This window comes from Erpetoichthys calabaricus, chromosome 6 (assembly GCF_900747795.2).
Source record: "Erpetoichthys calabaricus chromosome 6, fErpCal1.3, whole genome shotgun sequence".
NCBI lineage: Eukaryota > Metazoa > Chordata > Cladistia > Polypteriformes > Polypteridae > Erpetoichthys > Erpetoichthys calabaricus.
Window position 1 is genome coordinate 48,759,792 of NC_041399.2, and position 26,918 is coordinate 48,786,709.

Here is a 26,918-nt window from a genome sequence, read left to right on the forward strand (position 1 = left end):
AGACTGTCAATTTTGTTAGGATAGTGTGATAGTAAAATGTAAGTCCAAATGTGTCTGGACTGGCAGCAGAAACCACCATTATTTTTAAATAGAGTATGACCTTCCTATACTTTACAATTAACAGAGCCACAGTAAAATTGCAGATGTTGTTCAGACTACCGGAAAGGTCACAGGCAAAAATGTGTACATTTGTGGTCATTGGCAGATAATATGGCATTGGACTTTAAGCCACCAGATTATCAGTTCATCCGGTGCAGAATTAAGAGTTGGGATAATTTATGGCAGATGATATTTAATATATACTACCAGTTAAAAGTTTTAGAACACCTCGATTTTTCCAATTTTTCTTAAAATTTAATTGGTTGAAATGCAATGATTGTGCTAAAATGGTGAAAAGGTAAGCAATAAACTGCTTGAGGTTTGAATTGAAAGTTTAGGTTAGCAAAAACTGAAAAAAGGAAATATCAGAATATTACAAATGGGCCTTCTTCAGGGAACAACTAATAGGTTATAATCTACATATATTCTGCAGCAATTAAAGTAAATTAAGCCTTACAAGTTGAAGCAAATAATTTGCACAGGTATCCCAACTTCTGTTGATTACTTAAAAACCCTCTGTCTTAAAGCAGAGTTGGCCAAAAATAAATAGGTCAAAAAAGCAAAATACAATTTAGACAAAGAGCAAGTCATATGAAAAGCCCAAGATACAAAAATACTATGATGAAAAAACAGAAACTCTCAAAGGCCAAACAATACAAACAAGTTAAAGAAATACGAAAACACCAAGAACTGCGGTGGGCTGGCGCCCTGCCTGGGGTTTGTTTCCTGCCTTGCGCCCTGTGTTGGCTGGGATTGGCTCCTGCAGACCCCCGTGACTGCTGTAGTTAGAATAAAGCAGGTTGGATAATGGATGGATAGATGGATGGAAAACAGCAAGAAATACTAAAGACTTAAGCCAAATGCAACAACAAAGAGAATAAACTGAAAGCCCCTTTGTCTGGGACATGCTAAACCTTTCAATGGGAATTCAGATGACAGCCCTGTTAGGTGCGCCCCTTCATAATCGGGATGTCTTGCCACAAAAGACTCAACATAAGGAGGTAAGGCAAGAAACAAATAGAGATTAGAAAAATTAAGAATCCAAAGGAAGAAAAGTACAAAACAATAAGCAGAAAATAAGATACTTAATGAGAAATATTAAAAATGAAAGGTAAGTGACACACATATAAAAAGTCCATTAACAAAACAAATAAAACTAATTTAGAAGAAAAAGAACACAAATTAGTAACACTAAATAAAACTGAAACCCTGGCAAAACTAAGAAAGTGATTTATTTAACTGGCTGCTGCACCTTTCTTTTCTGGTCCTCAAGTCTGGCCGTTCCTCTTTTGTTTTTTTCATCTCCAGATCATTTCTTTTTGCACAACCTTCAGCCAATGAAAACACCGCTGTCTTCTCTGCTTGTTTCTAGGGTTCTGCCATTTTGTGTGTGTGGTTGCTATGATGGGTCATGTTTGCTAGACATGTGACATTGTGGCGGCCATAATAAGATGCTGGCTCACATTGAACAGCATCCAAATTCTAAGCAATTAAAGGAAAGAGTTTTTGAGAGAATAGTGTATTTGGTTTGAATTTGACTTTTCTTTATACTTTTAATTTTGTTGTGTCTGATAATGAGTGAAATCAACCTCTAGATTTTCACTCAATACATTTTCATCTGTTTACTATGATTTATCAGTTTTTCTGACTCCAAATCAACAAGAATTCAGTTGTATACCTTTGTACTGTAATGAACATTAATTTAATTTTCTTCCACGTTTCTTATTTGTCTGTTTTTAGTTAACCACTGCCACTGATTAAATATTATGTTCAGTTAAAGTAAAATGAAAAATAATTTACCTGTACAAACAAAGCGATGATAAGAATGCCATTTCTCTTCCCCAATGCCTCTTCAATATTGCTGAACAGTTTTGTATTCCAGTGAATCAGATGAAGCTGAAAAACATATTTTACATATTGTGATTAAAATTTAAATTGCCAAAACTGACTTTAATCCATTTGGGCAATTAGAATGCTAAAGCCAACACAAAACAGAGCTCTCAAGTGTAGTTAAACATCATGGATGAGGCCCCAGCACAGTCAGCCTTTTTCATTGTTCTTATAAAACTCATCCTCCCTTATCAAGTTAGACCATATACTCTTTAAATATGCACAATGAATCTTGTAATAATAATTACATACAAAGCTCCACTATTAAACTGAAAGGCTGTTGACAATTTTTAGGTAGTTGTCCTCAAATGAAAAAGGAGGACCAACAGAAAACCTTCTGTTAAAGCAGCGGTTCTCAAACTGGGGTCTGCAGTCCCGAAGCGGCTTTGGTGGGACCGTGAGAAATGATTGCATATTTATATTATTTCTATTTTTATAATTATTAACCTTTACCATCCAAGGGGAAGTGACTGAGCTCCGTCATTACCCCCACCACCTAGACCCAACCACGAATCCACTGTTCCATTATTCGCTGTCACTGCATTGTTTTCCCACCGTTATCGCTCAGCACAAACCAGCCCTTATCATTTTTATCCTAATCAAAAATTATCGATTCTTTCGTAGAATCAAAACACTCGCGAACAGTTTTCGTATATTTTAGAAGCAAATAAGAGCACTAAAGGTGGATACAGATAATCAACAAACAACATATTTTACATTTTTTGTGTTTTTTAGTGGTGAAATTGCCCGCTCAATGCAAATGAAGTAAAAGTGTTCATAATGAGACAATTCAAAATAAAGCGATTGCTAAGAGGCGGTTTAAAAAATCGACAATGAAGAAAAGAGTCTTGATGATCTGGTCGTTCCATTGATTTTGACTTGAATATAATTTTAAGGTCTCATTGAAGCAGAACGACATCTAACAGTGGATAGAATTAGATAAGATCCAAATTCTTCTTGTGAAATAGTGTTTTGTTGCTAAAAAGAAATTGGAAAAATTTCTCACTATCTTCCTGACCTATGAGAATTTGAAAAGTACCAACGATTTATCAATAACCCGTTTGTACTCTCCATTAGTGACCTGCCTTCGGAGGACAATTTCATTCAAGAACAGTTTATTGATTTGATAAATGATGGGGGTGCAAAACATGTTTTCTGTGAAATGTGTTGTAGTGATTTTTGGATTGAAATGGCACAGTCCTATCCCGATGTTGCAAAGATGGCTCTAAGAGTGCTGATTCCATTCGCAACCACCTATGAGTGTGAGATGGCTTTTTCCACACTACTTACTATCAAAGCAAAATCTCGAAACAGATTAGACGCGACAAATGATATGATAGTTGCACTGGCCAAAACAAAGCCAAACATAGAAGAACTGGTTAAGGCAAAGCAGATGCATCCATCCCATTAAAATTTTAACTTAAATTTAATAAAATTAAATTTAATAACTAAGATGTACGTAATATTTTCTGAATAAATAATTTTTTGTCAAAAAATGTTTTATTCACAGCAGGCTGTACCTATGCAGTGCCGTACAGTGGGTATGTGGCACCCTTGTGCAAAGTATTTGGCGCCCCCAATTTTTTTGAAATAATATTGATTTTTTAATTTTTAATTAAAGGGTCCGCGAGCCATCAAACAATTTTTAAAGGGACCGCCACACAAGAAATTCTAAAGAAGTTTGAGAACCGCTGTGTTAAAGGATTGTATCCCTAGACCTCATTGTTGCTGTTACCACATTGACACCATAATTTTTATGAATTCATCAATCCATTGTCAACCTGCTTAATCCAGTTTACATCACAGAGTATGGAGCCTAACGTCAGTACATTGCGTTCAAGACAGGGGATGGGATGGTAATAATTTAGAGTGGCTAATTAATGGCAAACACACATCTTAGGGATGTGAGAGGAGATAGCAGAATACTCAGAGGGACATGAGCAGATCATGCGAAGTCCATACAGGTAGACCTCAGGCTAGAAGTTGAACGCTTGACTTGATAGCCATGACGGAGCAGCCCTAACCACTGCACCACCATTTCACCTAGAAACCGTTTATTGTGCTAGGTGAAGAAATAAAATGTACAGTGCCTATCAAAAATATTCATTCCCTTGGAAGTGTTCGTATGTTATTATATTGCAACATTAAATCAGAGTCAATTTCAATTTGGCTTTTCTGAGTTTGATCAACAGAGTAAGACTCTTCAATTTTAAAGTGAAAAAAGACCACTACAAACTGTGTAAATTAAGTCTAAAACTTAAATAACTGACTGTATATTTAGTCAGTATTTAGTAGATGCAACTTTGGCAGCCATGACAGCCTCACGACTTTGTGTACAGGTCTCTATCAGCTTTGCACATTTTTTCCATTCTTCTTTGCTAAACTGCTCACACTCCATCAGGTAGAACGGAGATCGTGAGTGAACAGCCTTTTTCAAGTCCTGCCACACATTCTTCATTGGATTGAGATCTGGACTCTGACTAAGCCACTCCAAGACTTTAAAATTATTGTTTTTAAAGGCCTTTCCTGCATAGCTTTAGCTTAATACCTTAGGTCGTTGTATTGCTGGAAAACAAATATTCTCCAAAGCTGCAGGTTTCTTGCAGACTATGTTAGGTTTTCACTCCAGGATTTCACTGTATTTTGCTGCATTCATTTTAGTTTCTACCCCTACAAGCCTGATAAAGCTTGCAACAGAGAAGCATCTCCAAAGCCTGATGCTGCTGCCACCATGCTTCACAGTGGTGTTTTGATCATGTGCATTGTTTGGCTTGTGCAAAATATAGTATTTATTCTGATGGCCAAAAAGCTCAATTTAGACCTCATCAGACTATAGAACCTTCTTCCAGCTGACTTCAGACTTTCCTATGTGTCTTCTGGAAAACTCTAGCCGAGATGTCAAGTGCATTTTCTAACAGCGGCTTTCTCTTTGCCACTCTCCCTTAAAGCTGTGACTGGGCAACAGTTGTCTGCACTGCCTCTCTAATCTCAGCCTTCGTAGCTTGTAACACCTCATAGGTTTCTTGGTGGCCTCCCTTACTTGTCTTTCTCATGTATGATCACTCAGTTCTTGTGAAAGGCCTGCTCTATGCAGATTTACAGATCTGCCGTACTCTTTCCATTTCGTAATCTTTAATTTACCTGGACTCTAAGGGTTATTTAGTCACTTGGATATTTTCTTGTTTTCATCCATTTGACTTGCCCTTTCAGTAACTTTTTCATGGAGTTGCTTGGAGTGTTCTTTTTGTCTTAATTGTGTAAGTTACACAATGATGATGACCCACCACAAGTTGAACCTTCCACATAAGATGCATTTATACAGCAGTCAATTGAAGCCTTTTGGCTACAGACGTGTGGTCTCCATTGATCTAATTCAGTGACTTCTTAAATCATCTGCCTGCAGCAGTGATGATTTAGGTGTGCTACATTAAAAGGGTGACTAGTTATGTAATCAATTATTTTATGTTTTGTATTTGTAATTCATTTGGACCACTTTGCAGAGATCTTTTCACTTTCACATTCAAGATATGTTTTCTGTTTATCAGAATTAAAAAAAAATTACATCCATGGTGATTCAATGTTTTAGTAATAATAATAAAATGTAAAAACTTCCAAGGGGTGAAATACTTTTTGGCACTATATTTGTATTCTTGAAGTAACTCTACACCTGGGGTCAAGCTATGTGCAAACTGTTGCATAACCATAATAGCCAAAGGAATATATAATTTTTTTTTCTTAATAAAATATGAGAACCTTGCAGTGTCATAAACACTCAGTGCTTTGGTCAGTCTTGACTCTTAAAGGAAAGGTACAAGTGATTGGAAAAGAAAATTCATGAATAACTATCAAAGTTAAAAAAAAAGGCTCCATAGCTTTGGAGACAAAAGGTAATGGCATTACCACATGTCAGTATCTCATTTCTTTCACTGCCCTTCTCAGAGCCAGTCATTCCATTAGGCGACATAGGAAGCCCCTTAGGGTACTGTCATCTGAGGGGCACCATTAAGATAACGGGCATTTGCTCTGGAACCATAACGAAGAAGTATGATAATAATGCCTGTGGTACGTACACAAAGGGGCGTCATTTGTGTTTCCGAATTCACGCATGCTCTGAACTCTGAGGGGCAAAGTTGTTGTCAAATTATTATGATAATGTAGTTAATGAAAGTAAACCTGAGGGGAGGCCCCCTCCCAGTCATCAAACACTGATGATCCTGAGTAGGGGCCATTACCTACTGGGTGGCGTTTAGGAAAGTAAAAGTGCGCATGCTCCATACATCAAGGTGCACTTGCCCCTTAAAGTCTGCAGTGTTTACACAAAGGGGTGCCGTTTCTGTTATTGAAGGGTCATGCACTCTGGGCACCAAGGGGAAGGTCGTCTAAGTCTAATAATACCAACTACCAACTATGGACAGCAAGGAGTGACATCCATCAACCAAGCCTATGGCTCCAAATCGGTTTTGACTGGCACTGGCCCTCCTGCTGTTTAGAGTCATTCATTGCTTCTCATTTGATTTTAAAATGGCGTATCACCAACAGCCAACTTTAACCGGGTAGTTAGGAAGGGTGAGTTTGAGATAGCTTATCACAGAATATGAGCTTTCTTTAAGACTGGCTATTTGTGGGAGATGTCCAAAATCATTAGGTTAACCAGTTGATTGACACATTTTTTAAATAAAAATAATATCTCAGGGTAAACTGATACATAAACAGTGTATAAAAGTTTTTATTGTCAAAGGCACTACATATCTTACACATAATAGAAGAATGCTGCAAGTAGTGTAAGGTCATTACTGAAGTGCCCAGAAGCCTGTCCTAGGATTGTTGCTTTTTTCTGATTTATATTAATGACATCATTAGCAAACTTGTGAAATTCACAGATGATACTAAAATTGAAGGAATGGCAAATGCTAAGGAGGCAGCAAAAGCAGGACTGGGCAAACACTTGGAAAATATAGTTTAATGTAGAAAAGTGCAAAATTTGCCTTTATCAATACAAGATGGGAGACACGGTCCTACAGGAAGCAACCTCCGAAAAGGATTTGGGGGTTTATGTTGACACATCATTTTCATCATTTAAGCAATTTCAGTCAGTCATTGTCCCACCCGCTATATTCTAACACAGGGTCACGGGGGTCTGCTGGAGCCAATCCCAGTCAACACAGGGTGCAAGGCAGGAACAAATCCCGGGCGGGGCACACACACACCAAGGACAATTTAGGATCACCAGTGCACCTAACCTGCATGTCTTTGGATTGTGGGAGGAAACCGAAGCACCCGGAGGAAATCCATGCAGACACGGGGAGAACATGCAAACTATTAAAAAGGCAAATAAAGTATTAGGTTATAGAGACTGTTGAATATAAATCAAGGAACGTTATGCTCAGATTATATAATGCTTTAGAGAGACTGCATCAGGAGTACAGCATGCAGTTCTGGTCACCATGCTACAAGAGAGACATAGCAGCACTTGAAGCTGTGCAGAAGAGAACAACCAGGTGCATCCCAGAACTTAAGAACACGTCTGTCTATAACAGACTAACAGAATTAAACCTGTTTAGTTGAGCAGAGGAGACCATGTGGGGACCTAATGCAGATATTCAAAATCCTAGATTATTCAGAATCCATATTACTAACCGAGAATGCTAAACCGGATGATGGACGCAGGCACATCCGGCAATGGGCCGTAGCTGCAAAAAGACGTACTGCACAGGCGCAAAAAGAGTCCGCGAGAGTCGGCTGAGGAGCCGAGAAAGGCGGACAAAAGAGGGCGAGAGAGGCGGATGAGGGGCCGCGAGAGGCGGACAAGACCACAGAAAAAAGGAGTGAGCACAGGAAAAATGGAGAAATGAGGAAACGCAGGCAAAGCACGAAACACATTGCACACGAGACTAGACCCAAAAAAAAAAAAAAAAAAAAAAAAAAAAAAGAGGCTTGCGCACAACAGCAAGGCACCCCCCCCCCCACAGGCACCGGATGGGACACACACCAAGAGGGGGATTCAACAAGCCCATGGAACACAACAAAAAGAACACAAAACCACCCCACAGACCCTACAAGCGAGGGACGGGACACACACAAAGAGGGGGATTCAACAAGACACAGGAACACAAAAAAAAGAACACAAAACCACCCTTAAGAAGTGACACCCAAAGCCACATATTCTAAAGTGAACATCAACACCTTCACACTAGACAGCATAGGTGTCAGCATTGGTGGATCTCCTTACAATAAAGCACTATTAACCGTTCAACTGCAGAAAAGGAAACATTAACAGTGACTGCGATCCTCCTTATTACTTATCCATATTTTGCATGCTGAGAAAGAAACAAGTCATGAATACACGGTCACGAGTACAAAACGAAAAGGAAAGGATAACAGGAACAAACACACGAACACGAAAGAAACAACAAAATAGACGGCTATGCAGCATAGGTGGATCTCATTACAATAAGGCACTATTAACCGTTCAACCGCAGAAAAGGCTCCATATTAACAGTGAGTGCAATACTCCTTATTACTTATCCATATTTCTAAAAGAAAAAATGACTCGACTCCAAAAACGCAAAGCTCAACTAAAGCTTCTAACTAACGATGTACCTAAAAGTAAAAACTTTATGAACTGCATTAGATCCTACAATAGTTCATTTAATATGCACAAATCTACATCCTAGATCCACATGACGCAAACTATCAATCAAAGTGCTGCATCACAACAGGCACGGATTCAAAACGAAACACCTCCCGTCTCAGACATACGTTAATGGCAGCGAAGGCTACAACGGGCTTCTCACACAGCACAGGCAAATCGATTACAGCTCCAAAACAACACGTCCCAAATACTACACATGCAACAACGCGCCTCTCAAACGGCACAAGCAAAACATACACCAGGAAAATTCATTCGGATTAATGAATGTCATTTGCAATCATTGTCATTCAGTTCACTTCCCTGAAGAAACAACTAGCAATACAAGTTATACATTTACACGTTGTTGTCAAAAGGGTCAAATTAGACTGCCTTCTTTACATTCATATACTGAATATCTACAGAAGCTTATAACTGACGATGTACCTGAAAGTGAAATCTTTATCAACTACATTAGATCCTACAAATCGGAATCCACTATGAACATTAATGGTGGCACTGCACGTGACATCCGTCTTGAAAAAATGTTGTTTATTGATAAATGTTCAATGGCATGAACAAACGTTTATGAATAATAATATTCGATTTGGAGGAAAGGTACTTTTATGAGGAGGAGATTTTAGACAGTGATTAGCTATTCTTCCAGATGCCATGCACTCAGCTATTGTTCAGTGCACCTTAAAATACGCAGACAATTGGCATTGCTTTCAAAAGATACAGTTAGTAAAAAAGATACGATGTCCAGAACCAGATTATAACAATTGCTTATTACAACTGAGAGATGGTACACTCACCAATACAGATGGACTTCAGCCACATATTATTACAATTCCTCAAGCCTTTATCTGCGACGACTTAGTTACAGAGAGATTTGGAACAGCAATCTCATTAGACCAAATGCCCCTTTTAACACAACACACTATATTATGTCCAAAAAATATTAATGTGGAAAACATAAATACCCAAGTCATTCCATTACTTCCTGGAAAGACACAACTCTTTCTAAGCTCTGACAAACTTGACTCTGATCACAACAATAACCATCTTAAATGACCTTACAAGTTCTGAGCTGGAATTACCTTTTACACTTAAACGGCGTGTACAAAGAAATTTTCAAATAAACCTTTACACTGTGCCACACACTTTATTGTTTGCTTTCTATTTGCATCATCTACACCGTCACACTATTCTATATCTCATTCATACATCACGCTCTTTGTCATTCCCAACACCAGGGGTTGGCGAGCGAAGCGAGCAGGGGGCGGAGCCCCCTAGTAGGAAAGATCCAGCGGGACAACAGTGGAAATTAAGGGGAAGAGCTTGTAAAACTTAAGTCAGGAAGCACTTCTTTATGCAAAGAGTTGTGGGAATCTGGAACAAACTACCAAAACGTGTTGTTGAAGAAAAAACTTTGACAACCTTCAAGAAGTATCTGGATGAGATATTGGGACAACTTATTAGCAATCAGCAATTAGATAAACAAACAAGCTTGATGGACTAAGTAGTCTCTTCTTGTTTTGCAAATATATTGTGTTCTTCTTGTGTTCTCATGAAGTTGCAATTCCAATAGTAAAATGTCATAATTCTGTTCCTGTGACCCTTCAAGTGGAATATAGATTTGTGTATAAAGCTAAAATGCCTAGTGTTGTTAATTTCATGGAATAAAAATGTCCAGGAACACCATTTTCATTTGTTACCTTTTATAATAAATGTATCAAGTAATGCCATATTAACTTGTCTCCTTTTGAATTCTTCAGGTCATTATTAAGTCTTGTGATACTTGGTGCATGATACATGTAGCATCTTCTGTGCCCTACAGATTGTCTTGGCACCATGGAAAGAGGCTGCTAACACTTCATAGTATCTTTTGGTGCAGCAGAAAGTTGTGGCTAGTTTTCAATTAGTATGAAAGTACATTAATGTAAAAATCTAGAATGGCCCACCACTACCCCAGTGTAGGGCAGCACATCATAAAAGCCTTTAAACATCATTATAATTTCACTAGTCATTTAGCCCGTTACAATAACGGGCGCTAGATCAGTAGTGCATAAACATTAGTAGGAATAGTCTATATTAAATGGCAAGTGACTTTGACCTCATTCTTTTTGTTGGTCGTATTTTTCTTTCTTTCAGCCTTTCTTTTGTTGATGTTTACTTGCTGAGCTGACCGTTCTTCGTGGGCTGCCGCCGTGTATTGTGTGTCTTTAATTTTCTGTGACAGTAATACTGTCTTGTACGGCTCTATTCAATAAGGGTGCGTAGATAATTTAGTTCAAATGGCTCTGGAATATGTGAAGAGCAACAGGTGCAGATCTTTATTTACGCGCGCCTTTATTCGCTGCGCCCACTTGAGGTTGTCCTTTTAAGGCTCGCCTTTTTGTGCGCGCCCTTATTGAAGGATGCCGTCTTGTACGTCCACTGGCTTGTACGTCCGTAATATACATCCGTTTCTCTGGCGGTAATACAGGCGTGCGCGTCGGTAATATGCCTTTAATCTCCTCTGACAGTAATACTGGCTTGTATGTGGCTGTAATATGCGTCACTGTATTGTGTACCTTTAATTTCCTCTCGCAGTAATACTGGTTTGTATTTCCGTAAAATGGCTCTAACTTTCTCTGACAGTAATATCGCGCATAGCACCGTGCCACGCGCATGCGCACTTCACCAGAAGACACCCACACACGGACACCTGGACGCACATAGGGATTTTATATATATAGATAGATACTTGTTTTTTTTGACACCATTCATCCAGACCTTCTTTAACTGTATTCCTATTTAGAATATCTAGAATTTTAAAAATTCTGTAACATTGCGATTTGATTTACATTAGAACGGATGAATAAATGTCACATTTTGTGTTTGATTGAAATGATTGCATGCTACATGTATAACAATTAATACTTGTAAAATAAGATATAAAAATGGAATATTTGTAGATACTGAAAGTGAATAGATGAAGGAATGTATTGTGATAGAATGGCAACTGTTTGCATCCACAATGACACCAAGGAGGCCAAAAGTGTTAAATAATTAGAGAGTTTGTTAAAAATAAAGCACACATGGTGGGATATACAAGTGAGAACACAAAATACAACAAAATAAACAACAATCATATGGCATGGATGAGGCCACGTGTGTGTTGTTTCTTGTTTTGCGCTCTACTTGCTGTTTGTTAACAATATGAACAAATGTTGGATATTATATCTGGACAAAAATTGAAAATAACCTGAACTTTACCAAGGTGGTCTAAATATATAATCTGCGTTTAATTCACTGATTATTATCTTTAAAAAATTTCTTTATATGTCGGGTCATGTAATTATTCTGGCATTGCTTCATTACACTTGGCTATAGAGATGGGTCATTTCCATCAAATGCCTTCTATCTCGACTACTGCTTAGTTGACTAGCCCCCAACATTACAATCCATGCCATGATGCTGTCATACCAGATATTCTCGGTCCTTCATGCCCTCTGACCCCTTCCACAAGACCAGTCATCACACTGCTTTCAATGGTATTGTGTAGTTGTCTCATCACAGGCCTGAAGTTTGAGGGTTTTAATGTGACTCAGCAGTTCCCTTTCCATTCTAGCCAGCTTGTAGATTTGCTCAAAGGTCATCAGCTTCATCCATGAGATTCTCTCCGACTTTCTAATGCATCTATTCTCAAAAGCCTGGATGTGTCCCTCATCTTACTTCTTTAGCATCCAGGTGTTGAATCCATACAACTTTATTGGCCAGACCAAGGCTTTCATCAAGTTTAACGTCATGGTGGGTCTGACTGACTTCTGTTCATACAAAATATCCATTTCAACTTAATCATCAGTACCATGCCCATGGGCAGCCTCAACTTCACCTCACCCACACAGTCAGCATCGTATGTTACTCGACCCCCCAAATACACCAAAGAGTCTACCTGCTGTGGAGACTGGCACAGACACAAACAGGCAGACATGCTCATGTCACCCAACACACGTTTATTTACACTACTATTTACAATTATTGTGCCACAAACCCCAAGCTTCCCCAAAGTCCAGGCCAACCACTCTGCCTCTTCGGACCGCTCCTTCTCTCTTTCTTGAATCTTGTCCTGCTTCCACCCGACTCCAGCCTTGAATGAAGGGAGGCGGCCCCTTTTATCCATACCCAGATGTGCTCCAGGTGTGCACCGGCAATCCCGCGGACATGCCCCAGTGTGGCGGAAATGCCAGCTGTACTCCCGGAAGCACTCCGGGTGTTCCCTCTCTTCTTCCCCCCAGCACTTCCTGGTGTGGCGAAAGTACTGGGGTCCAGGGTCCTTCAGGCAGGGGGACGCCCCCTGGCGGTGACTATGGGCCCCTACAGGGTTGGGCTTCCAAGCCCTGTACCCGTGGCCCCCAATACAACCAGGGTGGACGCCCCCTCACGGTCTGGAGGATGAATGAGCCCTCCTCCTGTCTTCCTGGGCCCCGTCCGGGTGCCACACTGCTCAACGTTCCTCCATCCACCATGATCTCAGTGCTAGTCATTAATGTTCTTATACGAGTGAATAATTTAGAAATATAGGCATAATGCTGGTCAGAATTGTTATAAAACAAATATACAAGCATGCACGATTATTTTACACATAATAAAAGTTTTGTATGTCCAACAACTTTTAATTAACTTGTTCTTATTTCATTAGTAATGATTTCATCTTCTGTAAGGTTACATCACCTTATTAAATCCCATTACAGTGCCCCATGTTGGCGCAGCCAGGTGTTCACACTAAATCACAAAATCAGGATCTCATTAAAGAAACAACCAAGACAACAATTAACAGATGGAAAAAACGTAAAACGCAACAAATATCCATTTGCTGTGCATAGACCTTAATGAATAAGGTTTCATGTTCATTTCTTCCAGGAAGCTTCTTCACTTGCCAAACTTTCTACACTGCAAACAGCTGCTCTTTCTCCCACCAGGGATCTCTTACATTCATCTCCCAATTAAAGTTTGCCTAACCGTGGCAGAAAGCAATCATTTATACCTTCTGTGTGGCCCCTAGAGAAGTCCTCAAATAAACTATTTGAGAGTTTAGAGTCTCCCGTTCTACTCCTGTCCAGCTTTGAGCTATACACAATGTCGACACTGGTTCCCAGTGCTCTGTAAATGCCATGTACTGGACCTATTATATATTTTGTTAGCGAGAGTGTAATTTCTCAATATGTTTGTAAGTCTACAGAACAAAAAACTTTTAACCAGTACTAGGCAGTACATCCATTAACAACATATTTTTCAAATAACTATAATTTCCATTGTGGTGAAACATTGTGTCAATGAGTTTTAATAACCCATAGAACTACTGTATTTCCATTATTTTTATACTTACTTTTGTAGAATTAAGATTTTATGAAGCTGAATCTAATAGCTTTTGTTTTTATAATTAGTTTTGCAAAAATATATATAAGGTCAATTATTACTTCTTCAGTAGGTAGCACGTTACTTTTAGCTGACTTATTTCAAGGTAGACACCTGCAGTCTGATTCACTTGTCACCAGTCTTGTGTCCAGCACAGCTCTTTATCAGCTGGCATTTGATAAAACATGAAAGCTGCCTTAATTTAATACATGATGAAAGACGGCTATGAAAGATTTTTTAGCTGCACTAAGGTTTTATTATTTTTTTCTCTGTTCTCAAGGTGCACCAGTGTCATGATTTTTAAAACTGAAGAAAAATGCAAAAATGTAAAAAACTCTGTAAACTAAATCTGAAGAGGGCAGCTTGGTGTCACAGTGTTTAGTGCTGCTACCTGATATAGCCAGTGGTCCGACTATAAAACCCATGTTCAGTTGCTGTCATTTTTAGAGTCTGGTATCCTCCAGAGATCAACATTTGCTATTTCGATCAAGCGCTATAGTTTCTACCACTAAAATGCTGTTAAGGTTATTCTGAATTGAATAGTTAAGTTCTTGTTGAAAATATGTTATTAATTTATTATTTTTATTATGTTCTTGTCTGCTGATGTGCACTTTTATTTTTTATCCTTTTCTCTGCTAATAGGTTTGTGCACTCAGTAAGCTTGCATCGTGAGTTTGGGGTGAGGTTGATTTAGATGGGTGAGGCCTACACTTTCCGATTTGAGGCCTACAACCATTTTGTGTTTTGGGGAACAGACGGAGAATTTTAACACCTATATAATGCTAAATTATGCATTCCTATGCAATCCCCACACTGTTATTTCTTATAAAGGATAGCTTTACAAGTGTCTAATGATCTGTGTTGGATTGTAGAGAACATTAGAACCTGACGCATCAACAATACTTACATTAAAAATACTTATCCCTTTTGTTTTCATCACGTTTTTGTTTAATTTATTTTGAGTTATTCTTAACATTTTCATTGTTTTCTGGCCCTTTTTTAGGTTTATTTATAGGGCAAATGTATTGTCATTAACAGATATTTCTGAAATTGTTTCACATCTTATGGGAGGCCATATTGTTTTTAATATGGAAGTCTCCATTTTGTGACTGTAATCTGTGTATTACATCATGCATTGTAAGGACGCTCAAAGTTTGGTACAAAATTAGAGAAATGCTTGTTGTGAGATACCCAAATCATTATTATTGCAAAGCTGTATTTTACCAATGGCCAAAAAAAGTAACATTAACATCACTTTCATTTCGTCTGCCAGTACGTTGTGTCTTTGCATAGATGGAGTGATCATGTGACATACAAGATTTGTTATGATTATATCTCTGTCAAATCAGTATATCTTTATAAATGCATTGTTGTCCAGCATTTCCAAAGCATGCATTACATTTACTTATTTGGCTGACGCCTTTATCCAAGGTGACTTTCAATAGTTTATCATACAATTGTATTACGTTTCTTTTGCTTTTCCAGTTGGAAGCACAAGCAGCTCTAGTGACTTGTTATGGTCACACAGTGTCAGTCAGCAAGATCTGAACCCACAACCTCAGGGTTTGAAGTCCAAAGCCTTAACCAATACACAACACTGCCTGCATTACCCCTGTCCTGAAATATGTTAGGTCTATTTTTGTACTCTGAAACACTTCACAAATACGAGCGCTATGCTGAATTTACCTTCAATTGAGTTTTTACAAAATTCCTTGCAAAGTATTGCTAAAATTATTGCTACTTCAAACAAAGGTATTGTCACTCTGCACACCTTTTCTTTAATAATAAAGAAAAGCAAGGGGTCAGATAACACATTGGATGTGGCCATGATCTGGAGAAAGGGCACCAGTTGTAGTTTAACCTGATACAAATTACTGGATTCAGAAATTATTTGACTAATATGTGGTATTTTATATGTGATTAAACTACAGTTAAAGAGCATCAGTAACTTCCTACTTGATAATTCCCAGTGCCAACACTTACCTCCATTGGAAAAGCTTTAAAGTTCACAGTATGCTCAGAGCCACGCTGATTCTCCCTGCCCCAGTGAAATCGTACTTCATGTAATTCAAACTCATGGTCTCTGCATAGTGGCCCACCTGTTACAACTGAAATGGAACAGCATTAAAAAGTGGTCAGTATTAATGGTTAATCAATGTCCTTCTGGGACACATTTTAACTTAACAAAACTTTATATCTTATATCAGTTGAGTCTGTTTTTCTACTTCAGCTAAGCATTCCATTTCTTCTTTCAGCATTGTCTCTCTCATCATAGTTTACATCATCCAGAATGTCGCATAATACTGTATAACACATTATGAAAGTCACACTGTAGCAAGTTTACCATTTTTATATTTTTATAAAGTTCTAAAATATTCAAAAACAACAGCAGTACTTGTATACAGTAATCCCTCACCTATCGCGGGGGTTACGTTCCAGAGCCCCTCACAATAGGTGAAAATCCGCGAAGTAGCGACCTATATTTATTTTATTATTTATACATATTTTAAGGCTTTATAAACCCTTCCCACACTCTTATAAACCTTTCTCACTCTCTTGTTAACCTTTCCCACACTCTTATAAACACTTCCTATGCTCTTAAACACTTTCTACATTCTTAAACACCTCAGACCAACACTGCACACTGCGATCAGACGTCAATGTGTCTGCACTCGCTTTGTGAAGGGGGGCATCTGAACTCACGCTGAGCAGAAATGGACTTTGTGCTGCTTCTGCCAAAATGCCTGCTTGTCGCTCTGCGCCAGGAGTGTGTGTGTGTGGGTGTGTGAGAGCTGAACGCACCTTCGCTCAAACCCCCCCTCCCCGGAAGCGCAGTACGCTCCTGCCACTTCGCATTGTCAAGGGGGTGGGGAGCTGAATGAACGCTAAGGAGAAGTGGACTTTGTGCTGGCTTTGTGCTGCTTGTCGCTCTGCATGTCAATAATTTAAAAGCCTGTACAATCAGGCTTTTAGGTGTACATCACCAATTTTCCTGTCTCACTGTCTTGTCTTGCGTGAAGTTAAAATGTTTTATAATAGTGAGATGTTACTCATATTCTTAGCCCGACATCCACATATCATATGTGTTAACAAAGTGTGTTTTATAAGTTTACATGTGTTTAAAGCATGTGGGATGGGTATTTTAAGGCTTAAACTATAAAAATGTTTATTTATATGGTCTTTCTATATCGTGGATTTTCTCCTGTTGCTGATGGGTCTGGAACATAACTTCCGCGACAGGCGGGCAATCACTTGTATTTAAAAACCCGCGAAGTCGTGAATCCGCGAAAAGTGAACCGCAAAGTAGCGAGGGATTACTGTAGTGAAAAAATATGATGTCTGCCTAGCAACTAATTAGGACAGCAGGTACACGACACATGCAGAGCACATTTTGGCTTGAAAAGTTTTTCTATAAAACAAGCATTCAAAACTGGGAATTCAGAGCAGACACAGTTACAATCATTCTAAAGTGTGAGTATTTGTGAATGAGTATTTGTGACTGCATATTGCAATTATAAGAGGCTAATTAGTAGTGATGGCCAAACCCCATTGAATTTACTTCATCGAAAACACAGAAATGCTCAGTGAATTGCTTTGAAGTCATTAGAGAAGGAGAAACTTGAGTGGATTAGAATGGTGTGATGGTCTTTTAAGTGAACCTGAGGGCTAGTGAAGTGTTTGACATTTATGCCAAAATGATTATTGTGGCAAAAATGTGATCTGAGCTGTGATCAGCAGTGCTAACCACTATACTAGTGTGTCTCCCTGAGATTAAATTATACTCTGAATCCTTTATCTCGCTCTGCATCTCCCGAGCTCCTATCACTATGACTAACATCCCCAGAGCCTGTGATGCAAGGGATCAGTATTATATACTCAGGGGGGCTGTTCCTGTCACTAAGCAATCTGTGCTAGATAGCGAGGAACATAGAATGCTTAATCCAGCAGTGAAGACACAACATGCAATGAACCTATGAAGCATTTTCTTAATACTTTCAATATGATTAGCTAATGTATCCCTCAAATGAAAATTCAGAAATTTTCTTTTGTTGTTTTGTTTTTTTTTAAAGCATGCAGGGTGTAAATCCAGCTAGAGTACCAATCTCATAGTGACATCATACATTTGTTTATACACCGTGATTTATTCATGCATACGTGAAGCAGATCGGGCAGTGCTGTAAAGTTTTGAGATGAAGTACGCTCAAAGTACGCATATGTGAATGTGCTGGGTATGTGTGACACAAATCGAACAGGTAGCGCAGATTGCGGAGGAACATCCCCATCCAGCATTGGCTACTACAGCTCTGTGTAGTCATGCTGACCTCACAAAGCATCATGGGCAGCAGGGAATAAAAGATCGCTTAAGTTGGCAGTGTGGCAAGTTTTCAGGGAAAAATTTGGCGAACCCAGCAAATTACTACTCATTAGTAAGAACTGCAAAGTCATGTAATTTAAAATCTTTTTAGTCATTGAGGACACTACCAGTAATCAGGTGTTGGGCTATGTAAAATTGTTGTCACAAACAGTAGTCGTCTACATTTTTAAGTTAAAGGCAAGGATTTCTTATCATTATTACTGATATTCCACATCCCTGAACTGGATTTAGCAGGTTTGAAAATAGATGGACAGGTGGATGAATGCATACTACACAATGCACATCTTAAACACTGCCATGTTGTGAATAGTCTGCTAGTCATCCTCTAAACACACAGTATGCTCAAAGAATTGCATTTTAAATCTCAAGGGTGCTTGAATTAATCTTTGTCTCCGACACATGGTGTGGCTACAATTGGAAGACAAGGATCTTAACAATTGTACTATTGATATATAGTATATATATCAATAGTACATATAGAGTAGACATGTAGAGTTATATATATATAACTCTACACTGCTTTGGCATGGTATCTGCTATAAAAAAGTATTACTGTTTATAAGATAAAGGTGGTTTGTTTGTATCAAGGTTTAAAGAGAAGTACTCTTGAACAGGTAGCATAACAAGTGGTGTAGGTCAGTTGAGGACTTCCTTCAAGAGCTTTTTAGAAAAGTAATCAGGGCCACCAGCAAAGCTCAGCATAGTAATTGTTAGTTTGTTCACCAAAGTTGAAGAGGCTACGCTAAGGTTAAAGTCAAGAACAAAACTAAACTGAAACCAAAGTCAGTTCCTAACTAGTTTATTTGTTCAAGCACTGGTCTTAGCATTTAGTCGTTTAATTTTCCAAAGGTCAGATGCTGTTAAACATGCACTGTCATCTTTTACAATGTGACCATGTGCCCAAAACAACAACCCATGAAAAACAATCACACAAATGACATAATTAATAAAAATGTTAGTAAAGTTAAGCAAATGTTAGTAACAAATCAGTAATAATTTCCTGAGAGCTCTGCTCTGCAAATTTTTTTCTTCCACTCCCATTAAAAATATTAGGCATTCTTTAAAGACTTACTTGGTGCTATATACAAATCTGGCAACAGAATAGCTCTATCACACCCAGTTTTTGATTGGTGAATGTTTGAAATAAAAAAGCTCAATTTTAGAAACAAATTAATATATTTTTAAAACTTAGGAGTCCAAATTTTATCCTGATTGCCAAACCTACAACCAAAGAAAAGATGGTAGGCTTTTTTGACAAGTGGTGTAAATAATTTCCACTTGGCCACCTAGATGAATTTCCCACAAATGTAGCAAAAATGGTCTGGTTTGTTCGTTCAAGCACACAGCATTTTTCACTTCCACAAATGCACAACTTTAAAAATAAAATGAACTTCCCTGTCAGACAGGTGAGGCGCTGCTAAACCCGTGGAGTGACAGGCATGGTTTAGTTCGCTAATGGGATTCACCTCCACTTCCTTTTATATTCTATCCACCCCTCTCAAAAAATTGTAAAACCAGTAGCTTTTATTATCTCAATAAAGGAAGGCTGTGTATCATTATAAACGTTATCATTTTAACGTTTGCTTACCCATTGCCTGATTAAGACAAAAACACATTTCACTAATATTAGCATCATTAAAATGGCTGCCTGTGTGTTTTGGAATTGATTTTAAAATTCAGAAACGTCGCACCTCCCTATATTATAGGATGGCTGTTCCTGCACATTGCTAATTGAAATCATGAATCTTCAACCTCTGGGTTACTCAATGTTCTTTGTGTGAAGTGTAAAAACATAGATGAGATGGCCTTTTGCTTATACACACCAATAAATCTGAAACATGCTTGTAAGAGCCATTTCCTAGTTACATAAGATTAATAAATGTTTTACTAAATGACAAAGCATAATCAATGGGAGGTCCCTATGACCCCCATAAGTAGAACTGAATTGGTATATTCTAGCCATTTCTAACAGCTCTGACTAAACATTATTCTCAGTTAGTGACCAGCCTTGCCATGTGTAAGGTGTAGAGGGCACATGGTTTTAAAGTGTGTGAAGTAACACGTAAGACAACATGCTTATTTAAGTGCTGAACCGTATTCTTAAGGTGTACAGAAGAAGAAATTAAGAACTTTTAAGTACAGAAATAACTAAAGTTTCTCATGAAAAGCTACGTTTAGAGAAGATACATTTTTCCTTTTTTTATCTTTTATTCTACGTGTGTAACAACTTTTTTCTTTATTCTTGTGTGGATTATTTGCTTTTAATTTTCACTAAATATTTTTAAAACAAACTTTTGGACTGAGAGATTTCTTTCAGCACGTGTTTTAACGTGCTTGAACTTGCCTTATACTTCGGCGACTACAATGATATCAATAGAACTATGTCTTGGAAATACAGTCGAACATTATAAAAATTATTAAAATATGCTATTTAAATCTGGCCTGCCATAATTTATAATACGTATACTGTTAATGATTAAAATGAATGCTGTTTAATTATATATGTTAAGTTTTACCCTTATTCTAAGCAGTGTCTTCATAAAATACAACTGTTGCTAATCCTTTTTATTAATATTTAAATTCATCAGGGACTGTTCTTTTCTTTTAACTTTGGATTTCTATTTCCAGTGTCTTGCTTTGGTGCTCTGCGCCACATTCTGTGCGCCCAGTACTACAGCATTGTTTCTTAAGCTGGGGTCGTGAGCCAAATTGGGCTCCAGATATTTTTGTAATGGTTTGGCACATGAACCTGTGGTAAAATTAACCATGCTTGGTCCAAGCATGAATTCTGTGGCGAGTGATGCACCACCCCCTATATTTAGTATTCTTCTTATTGCATGTAAGTATGCAATCCAAAACATATCTTATAGACAACATTGTTGATGCATCACAAAGAGGTTTCATTTCTAGGATATGAAAATATTGTAAATATTCCCCAAGGCCCCACCATACCTCTTACAACTTATGAAACAATCAAACTGAGATGACTGGCATGTATAAGAAAGGGGGAGAGAGGAGGGAATGACTCAGACAAGCTTGTGAGGTGAAGAGACGGCAACGCTAGTTGGAAATGTTGAAATGAAAATAACCGGTACGACACAAGGATGTGAAGATTTTCAGGGTGTTGTGGGGAACGAGTCAATAGGAGGGGGGTATGTATAGTGGTGTAGTGACCATGGGGAACTACTCAGCGCCTCATCACGTGATTGCCATTATGGCATACATTGAATCCAAATCTGTAACAGAGGTACAAAGAGGATTTTGTATTAGGTTTAAAGTGCCTTGGTAAGAATTAATTTCTTCCTGTAATTGTGACACTAGTTTAAAATGGTTTGATAAATTTCAACCTGCTAGTAGTGTGAAGGACCTGTTTGTTGGACCACTGAGAACTGTGAGAACACCAGAAAAAGAGTGCATAAGACAGGTGGTGGAGTAGAGTCCTCAACATCCAGCTTGATGACTGACGGTAGAATTAACATTTCAAAATGTGCTGTTTCAAACTTCATTATAAAGTATTGATTTACTAAAGCTTACACTTAGCATTTACACTGGCAGCGATGTACAGTACCTCAGGAATCTAGTAGTAATAATGCTGTGCATGTCTGAGCACTAGCAGCTACTGTCAGATGACATTGCTGGACACATGCAGTACCAGCAATTCTGTTTCTTGAATTTCCTTGAGTTCCTTTGTCACATTACGCTGAATGTCAGAAATGTCTGAAAATGTTCATCCTTTCACGGCAGTTTTTATTTTTGGTAATAGATGGGAATCACATGGGGCTAAAACAGGTAAATAGGATGGACAATGCAATTTGGCAATTTTTTTCTTAGCCAGAAAGTCTCAAAACACTGAGCACATCATGGCAAGGGGCATTGTCACGATGGATGATCCACTTCTGGGATCGACATTCACATCATCTTGAACCTCTTATGTCACTCAGACTTTTTCATAGTATCCTCACCATATGTCACTTTTAACAGGTCCAATATTTCTGTAGCACTTTGTAATCCAGACGACACTACACAGCTACAGTATACTGGGAATTAAATAGACACACCTTATATGCTTGCTTTCCAGTTTTCTCTTTTAGTCATATTATTGTGACTAATATTCCTGCTTAGAAATGCAAACATGTATGACATATCTATTGTTATTTCTACTCATATAGCCCTGCTGTCATTATCATAAGAATTCTCTTTTTGGGTCCCAGTATGGTATTGATTTTCTTATTTGGCTCCTCAGATTAAAAAGTTTAAGAAGCCCTGCTCTAGAGGTTTATTCTCTCCTGTATCAATGCTAGCTGAAGTTTTTATTTTCCTCTTCCATCTGGCCATTTGACTATTGTATACTGTTTATAATTCTAGTCAATGTTTCAAATGTTTTGTTATTATTATTTTTCCTTTTATTTGATAAAACACTTTGAGCTACTGTCTGTGTATGAAAATGTACAACATGTTAAACATTACAGAAGCATTTTAGTTTTGTATGAAAAGCCCAGTGAGCAACATAATATTGACAATGAATGCAAACTATAGAACAGAATTGATCTTTTTATTCTAAAGTTTATTATAAATTTGCACTCTTGGCAATATTTTTGATGGCTCGGGGCTCCGAACATTCCGGTCATTAAAAGTCTCACTGTGTTTCGTTGTCTTCTTCTTCACTCTTTCATCCTTTGCTTTCCTTTATTCAGTCTCTGTCTCCTAAAACAAAGCCTGTCTCTATATTATATACAACTTTGTGGAAAGCTACTCTTAAAACGTCACCTGTTAATCTGTTTTGGGAAAGTGGCCTTCCCTCACTTATTATTCTTGACTGGATTATATTATTACCAACATTAACATTACCTTAGCATCTAAGAACCCCAATTACCAACATACTCAATTCAAATTTGAACATCATTTGTATCTAATGCCTTGCAGATGCTTTGCTATGGGTTAATCTCTCTCTTATAAAATTCCTTTATTGCCTCAATTATTTCTTCTTCTGGACTTTTCTGCTGACTGTCTTTCTTCTTTCCAGCAAAGGTTATTCTCTCAAGGCACAATTTCTACAAAATTAGCCTTAGCCTCTTGCTGTAAATCTCCTAGTTTATTATGTTTTGATTTATGAAAAACCTCCTTTTTTAATCTTATTTTGCTTGAATTATCTGCAGCCCGGATTAATGGTTCATCTAGCACCTGTATTTTAATCTGGCAGTCAGCTTTGTAACTTGTCCTAACTCATATAGAGGGAAACTATATACCAAAATGAACAGCCTTCAGTTAGTGTATAGATGATGTGACTGCAGGATGCATCTTAAGGCCAGCAAGAACAGACACATCCAATCAAGTGACCACTCGGTATAATAACACTGGATAAGACATGTTGGAAGTGGGACATTTTACCATTTATAGTTTTGATGGAATGTTGGGTAGGCAATGAGTTGTCATGAAGGGAAGGCTGATACAGAATATGGAAAAGGCCCAGGAGTAAAAGGGAAACCTGCTTTTAGCTTGAAGGAAATTACCATGTCCGAGGAGATAAGTGGACTGTAGAATAATCCACCTCCTTGTCTCAAAATTGAGGAATGGTGGCTGCAGAGATGAAGTTTGGAGCTGAAGAAGTGACGCAGAACATGAACTTGAAGAAAACAGTTTTAATGTATTCTTACACAGTGAGGTGGAGCCTCAAACAATAACAAGGCAGGATGCACCTTGAGAATGGAGTGTGTGTCAGAAGGCACAAGTAAATTCACATGATGGACCAGCTAGCTTTGTGAAATTTAGAGATGCCAGTGGACCCAACAGCCTGCTTTGGATATGAAAGGAATGAGGTGTATAGACATAGCTGAGTCTTAATTAACCAGAGTTGCCATTTCTGTGCACCTTTATTCAAAAGGATAATTTTTGTTTGCATATACATGACACGCCTAAGGCATTGGCAAAGTAGCTAATTAAATTGATTTTTTAACTATAATGTAAGGCGGAGTGGTGGCTCTGAGGCTAGGGATCTGCACTGGCAATCGGAAGGTTGCCGGTTTGAATCCAATAAATGCCAATAGGGACCCTGCTCTGTTGGGCCCTTGAGCTAGGCCCTTAACCTGCAATTGCCGAGCACTTTGAGTAGTGAGAAAAGCGCTATAGAAATGCTAAGAATTATTATTATTATTACTTGACAAATCAAATACATTTTAATGGCAAAAATAAAAAATTAATGGAAATGCTTCTATTTATTGTAAATTACTGGAGGTGTGCAGTAATAACTTTAAACTTGAACATTCAGAACAGTCTAGATGAGATCAGACCATTCAGCCCAACAAAGCTAGTCCTTAATTCTTTCAAGATACCATTACGCCTTATTTTGAAAGTCCCTAAAGTCCTACTGTCTACCAGAGTGTCTGGTAGCTATGGATGCATATTATTTTTCTTGTCCTCTTCCGAAATGTTTTCTAGGCCTGCGGCCCAGCATCTTACAAGATAAACACAGTTTTGGTGCATGGAATGGCTTCTCAGGCTGTTTACATAGCATGCTAATATGATGACTAGAAGGGGACCTTACAGATGAGTCTGTGAACAACAAGTACTTTATTGTATCATTCAAAGCACTGGGAAATTTTAAACTCTGCCTTATTTGTATTAATTGCTTAAAGGATTTATTCAATATTTCCAAACCTGTTTAATGATAAATGAATGTTGGAGAATTGCTGTACTTCTGGAGATTCATAATGTGGCACACCTTTGTCCCACCATAAGACATTACACATATCAGTTTGTACTGAATATTTCTGTAAGTGTGAAGACACAATAGAGCTGGCACATTACAATAAGCAGTAGCTGTTCTGTTCGCACCCCACAAGTGGCTCACACGTGGACACCCTCTACAATTCTTTACATGCAGTCCTTATCTGAGCCCCTTTATCTTGACTAATAGTGGCATTGTGACAGCTCTAGTTAGCACAGTTGCTTCCTCAAACGTTTTTAACGGCTGCTGCAGACATGATGGGCACTTCTTGCATGGAGTTTCCCTCACTTTCTTTCCCACTTTCGACAACTGTAGACTATAAATATATTGCTTTGTGTCAGTGAATATACCCTAAAATGGACTGGCATCTATCCAGGATTTTTGTCTGGGTGGATGGATATATATCCTAACTTTGCTGTGAGATTCCATTACTCCTCCCTTTTATAAAAAAAAAAAATTAAAGCCAAAATCTCTCTTACTCTAGCCTTACACACTCACTGAGCAGATTATTAAAAACACCTCTATGCCAGCTTCTCCAAGCAGTTATCCAAACAGTCACTCATGTGGCTTGATGAACCTCAGTTTCTGCTGAGACACACAGATAGTACGATCAGACTTTGGCAACAAGACCATGAATCCATGCACCCAATCAGCTTGTGTCAACAGTCCAGGCTGGTGGTGGCAGTGGAATGGTGTGGCGAATGTTTTCTTGGCACATATTTTCGCCAGTCAATAGTTGTCTAAATGCCATGGTCTATTAGATTACTATTGCTAATTTGTATATCATTTCATGACCACAGTTTACCCATCTTCTAATGGCTAGTTTCAGCACATCACAAAACAAAAGTCATCTCAAACTGGTTCCATGAACATTGCAATGAGTTCAGCGTTCTTCAGTGTTCAGACCAGATCTGAATTTAATAGAATACTTTTGGGATGTGGTAGAGCGGGAGATTCACAGCATGAATGTGCAGCTGAAGAATCTGCAGAAACTGCATGTTGAAATCATGTCAACATGGACCAGAATCTCAAAGGAATGTTTCAGACATCTTGTGAAATACATGCCACAAAGAATCGAGCCTGTTTTGAGAGCAAAATGAGGCCCTACCCAATATTAGTATAGTACTCCTAATAATTTGCTCAGTGAGTGTTGCTCTTTAATCACTGGTTCCAGCATCAGCAGAGGCACTATAATATCTAATAAAAGTAGTTTCAGTTTTCACCTTGGTTACATGCACATATACTGTGACACCTCCTTACCTTTTTAGTAAATTCACACATTGTTTTGGTGTTACTCAGTAAGGTCAAAGGGTGGAATCTTGGCTTGTACTCTTCCTGTCACCTATAAGGGGAGTTTCTCTTACTAACTTGTTTTACCATTAACAGCCAAATATATATGTTGTGACATTAACTAGCAGCTCAGAATTTCAGCTGGTATTGATGTGCTTAGTATAACATAATTGGACAGCCATGAGGTGCTGGGCAGAATGAGAATTTGTGTCCTTATATCTTGAGCAAGCATGGCATAATGGTTAGTACTGTTGTCTTACAGGACTAGAGATCTAGGCTCAATTCCAGCTCTTTCACTGTTTATTTGGAGCTTTCAAGGCCAAGTTTGTTTTCCCTTAGTAGTCCAGTTTCATTCCCACATCCTAAAGATATGCATGATGAGTTAACTGATGGCTCTGTAATAGCCTGGCATAAGTGAGAATGGGTATGTGAATGAGTGTGCCCTGTGTTTAACTGGTCTCCTGTCTACAGTAGGCTCCAGCTTTGAATGCAAGTTCAGAAACTGGAAG

General features: G+C 38.3%; 1 protein-coding gene across 2 annotated transcripts in view; it reads right to left on the reverse strand.

The window, feature by feature from the left end:
• ca8 (carbonic anhydrase VIII) overlaps positions 1–26,918 on the reverse strand; it is a 162,269-nt gene that overhangs the window by 80,179 nt on the left and 55,172 nt on the right. For both annotated transcript variants that reach the window (XM_051929385.1, XM_028803561.2), the window contains exons 3-4: positions 16,004–16,128; positions 1,900–1,995 (exon numbers count right to left, since the gene is read on the reverse strand). In XM_051929385.1, coding sequence (XP_051785345.1) covers positions 1,900–1,995; positions 16,004–16,128 — 221 coding nt within the window. The remainder of the gene's footprint in view (positions 1–1,899; positions 1,996–16,003; positions 16,129–26,918) is intronic.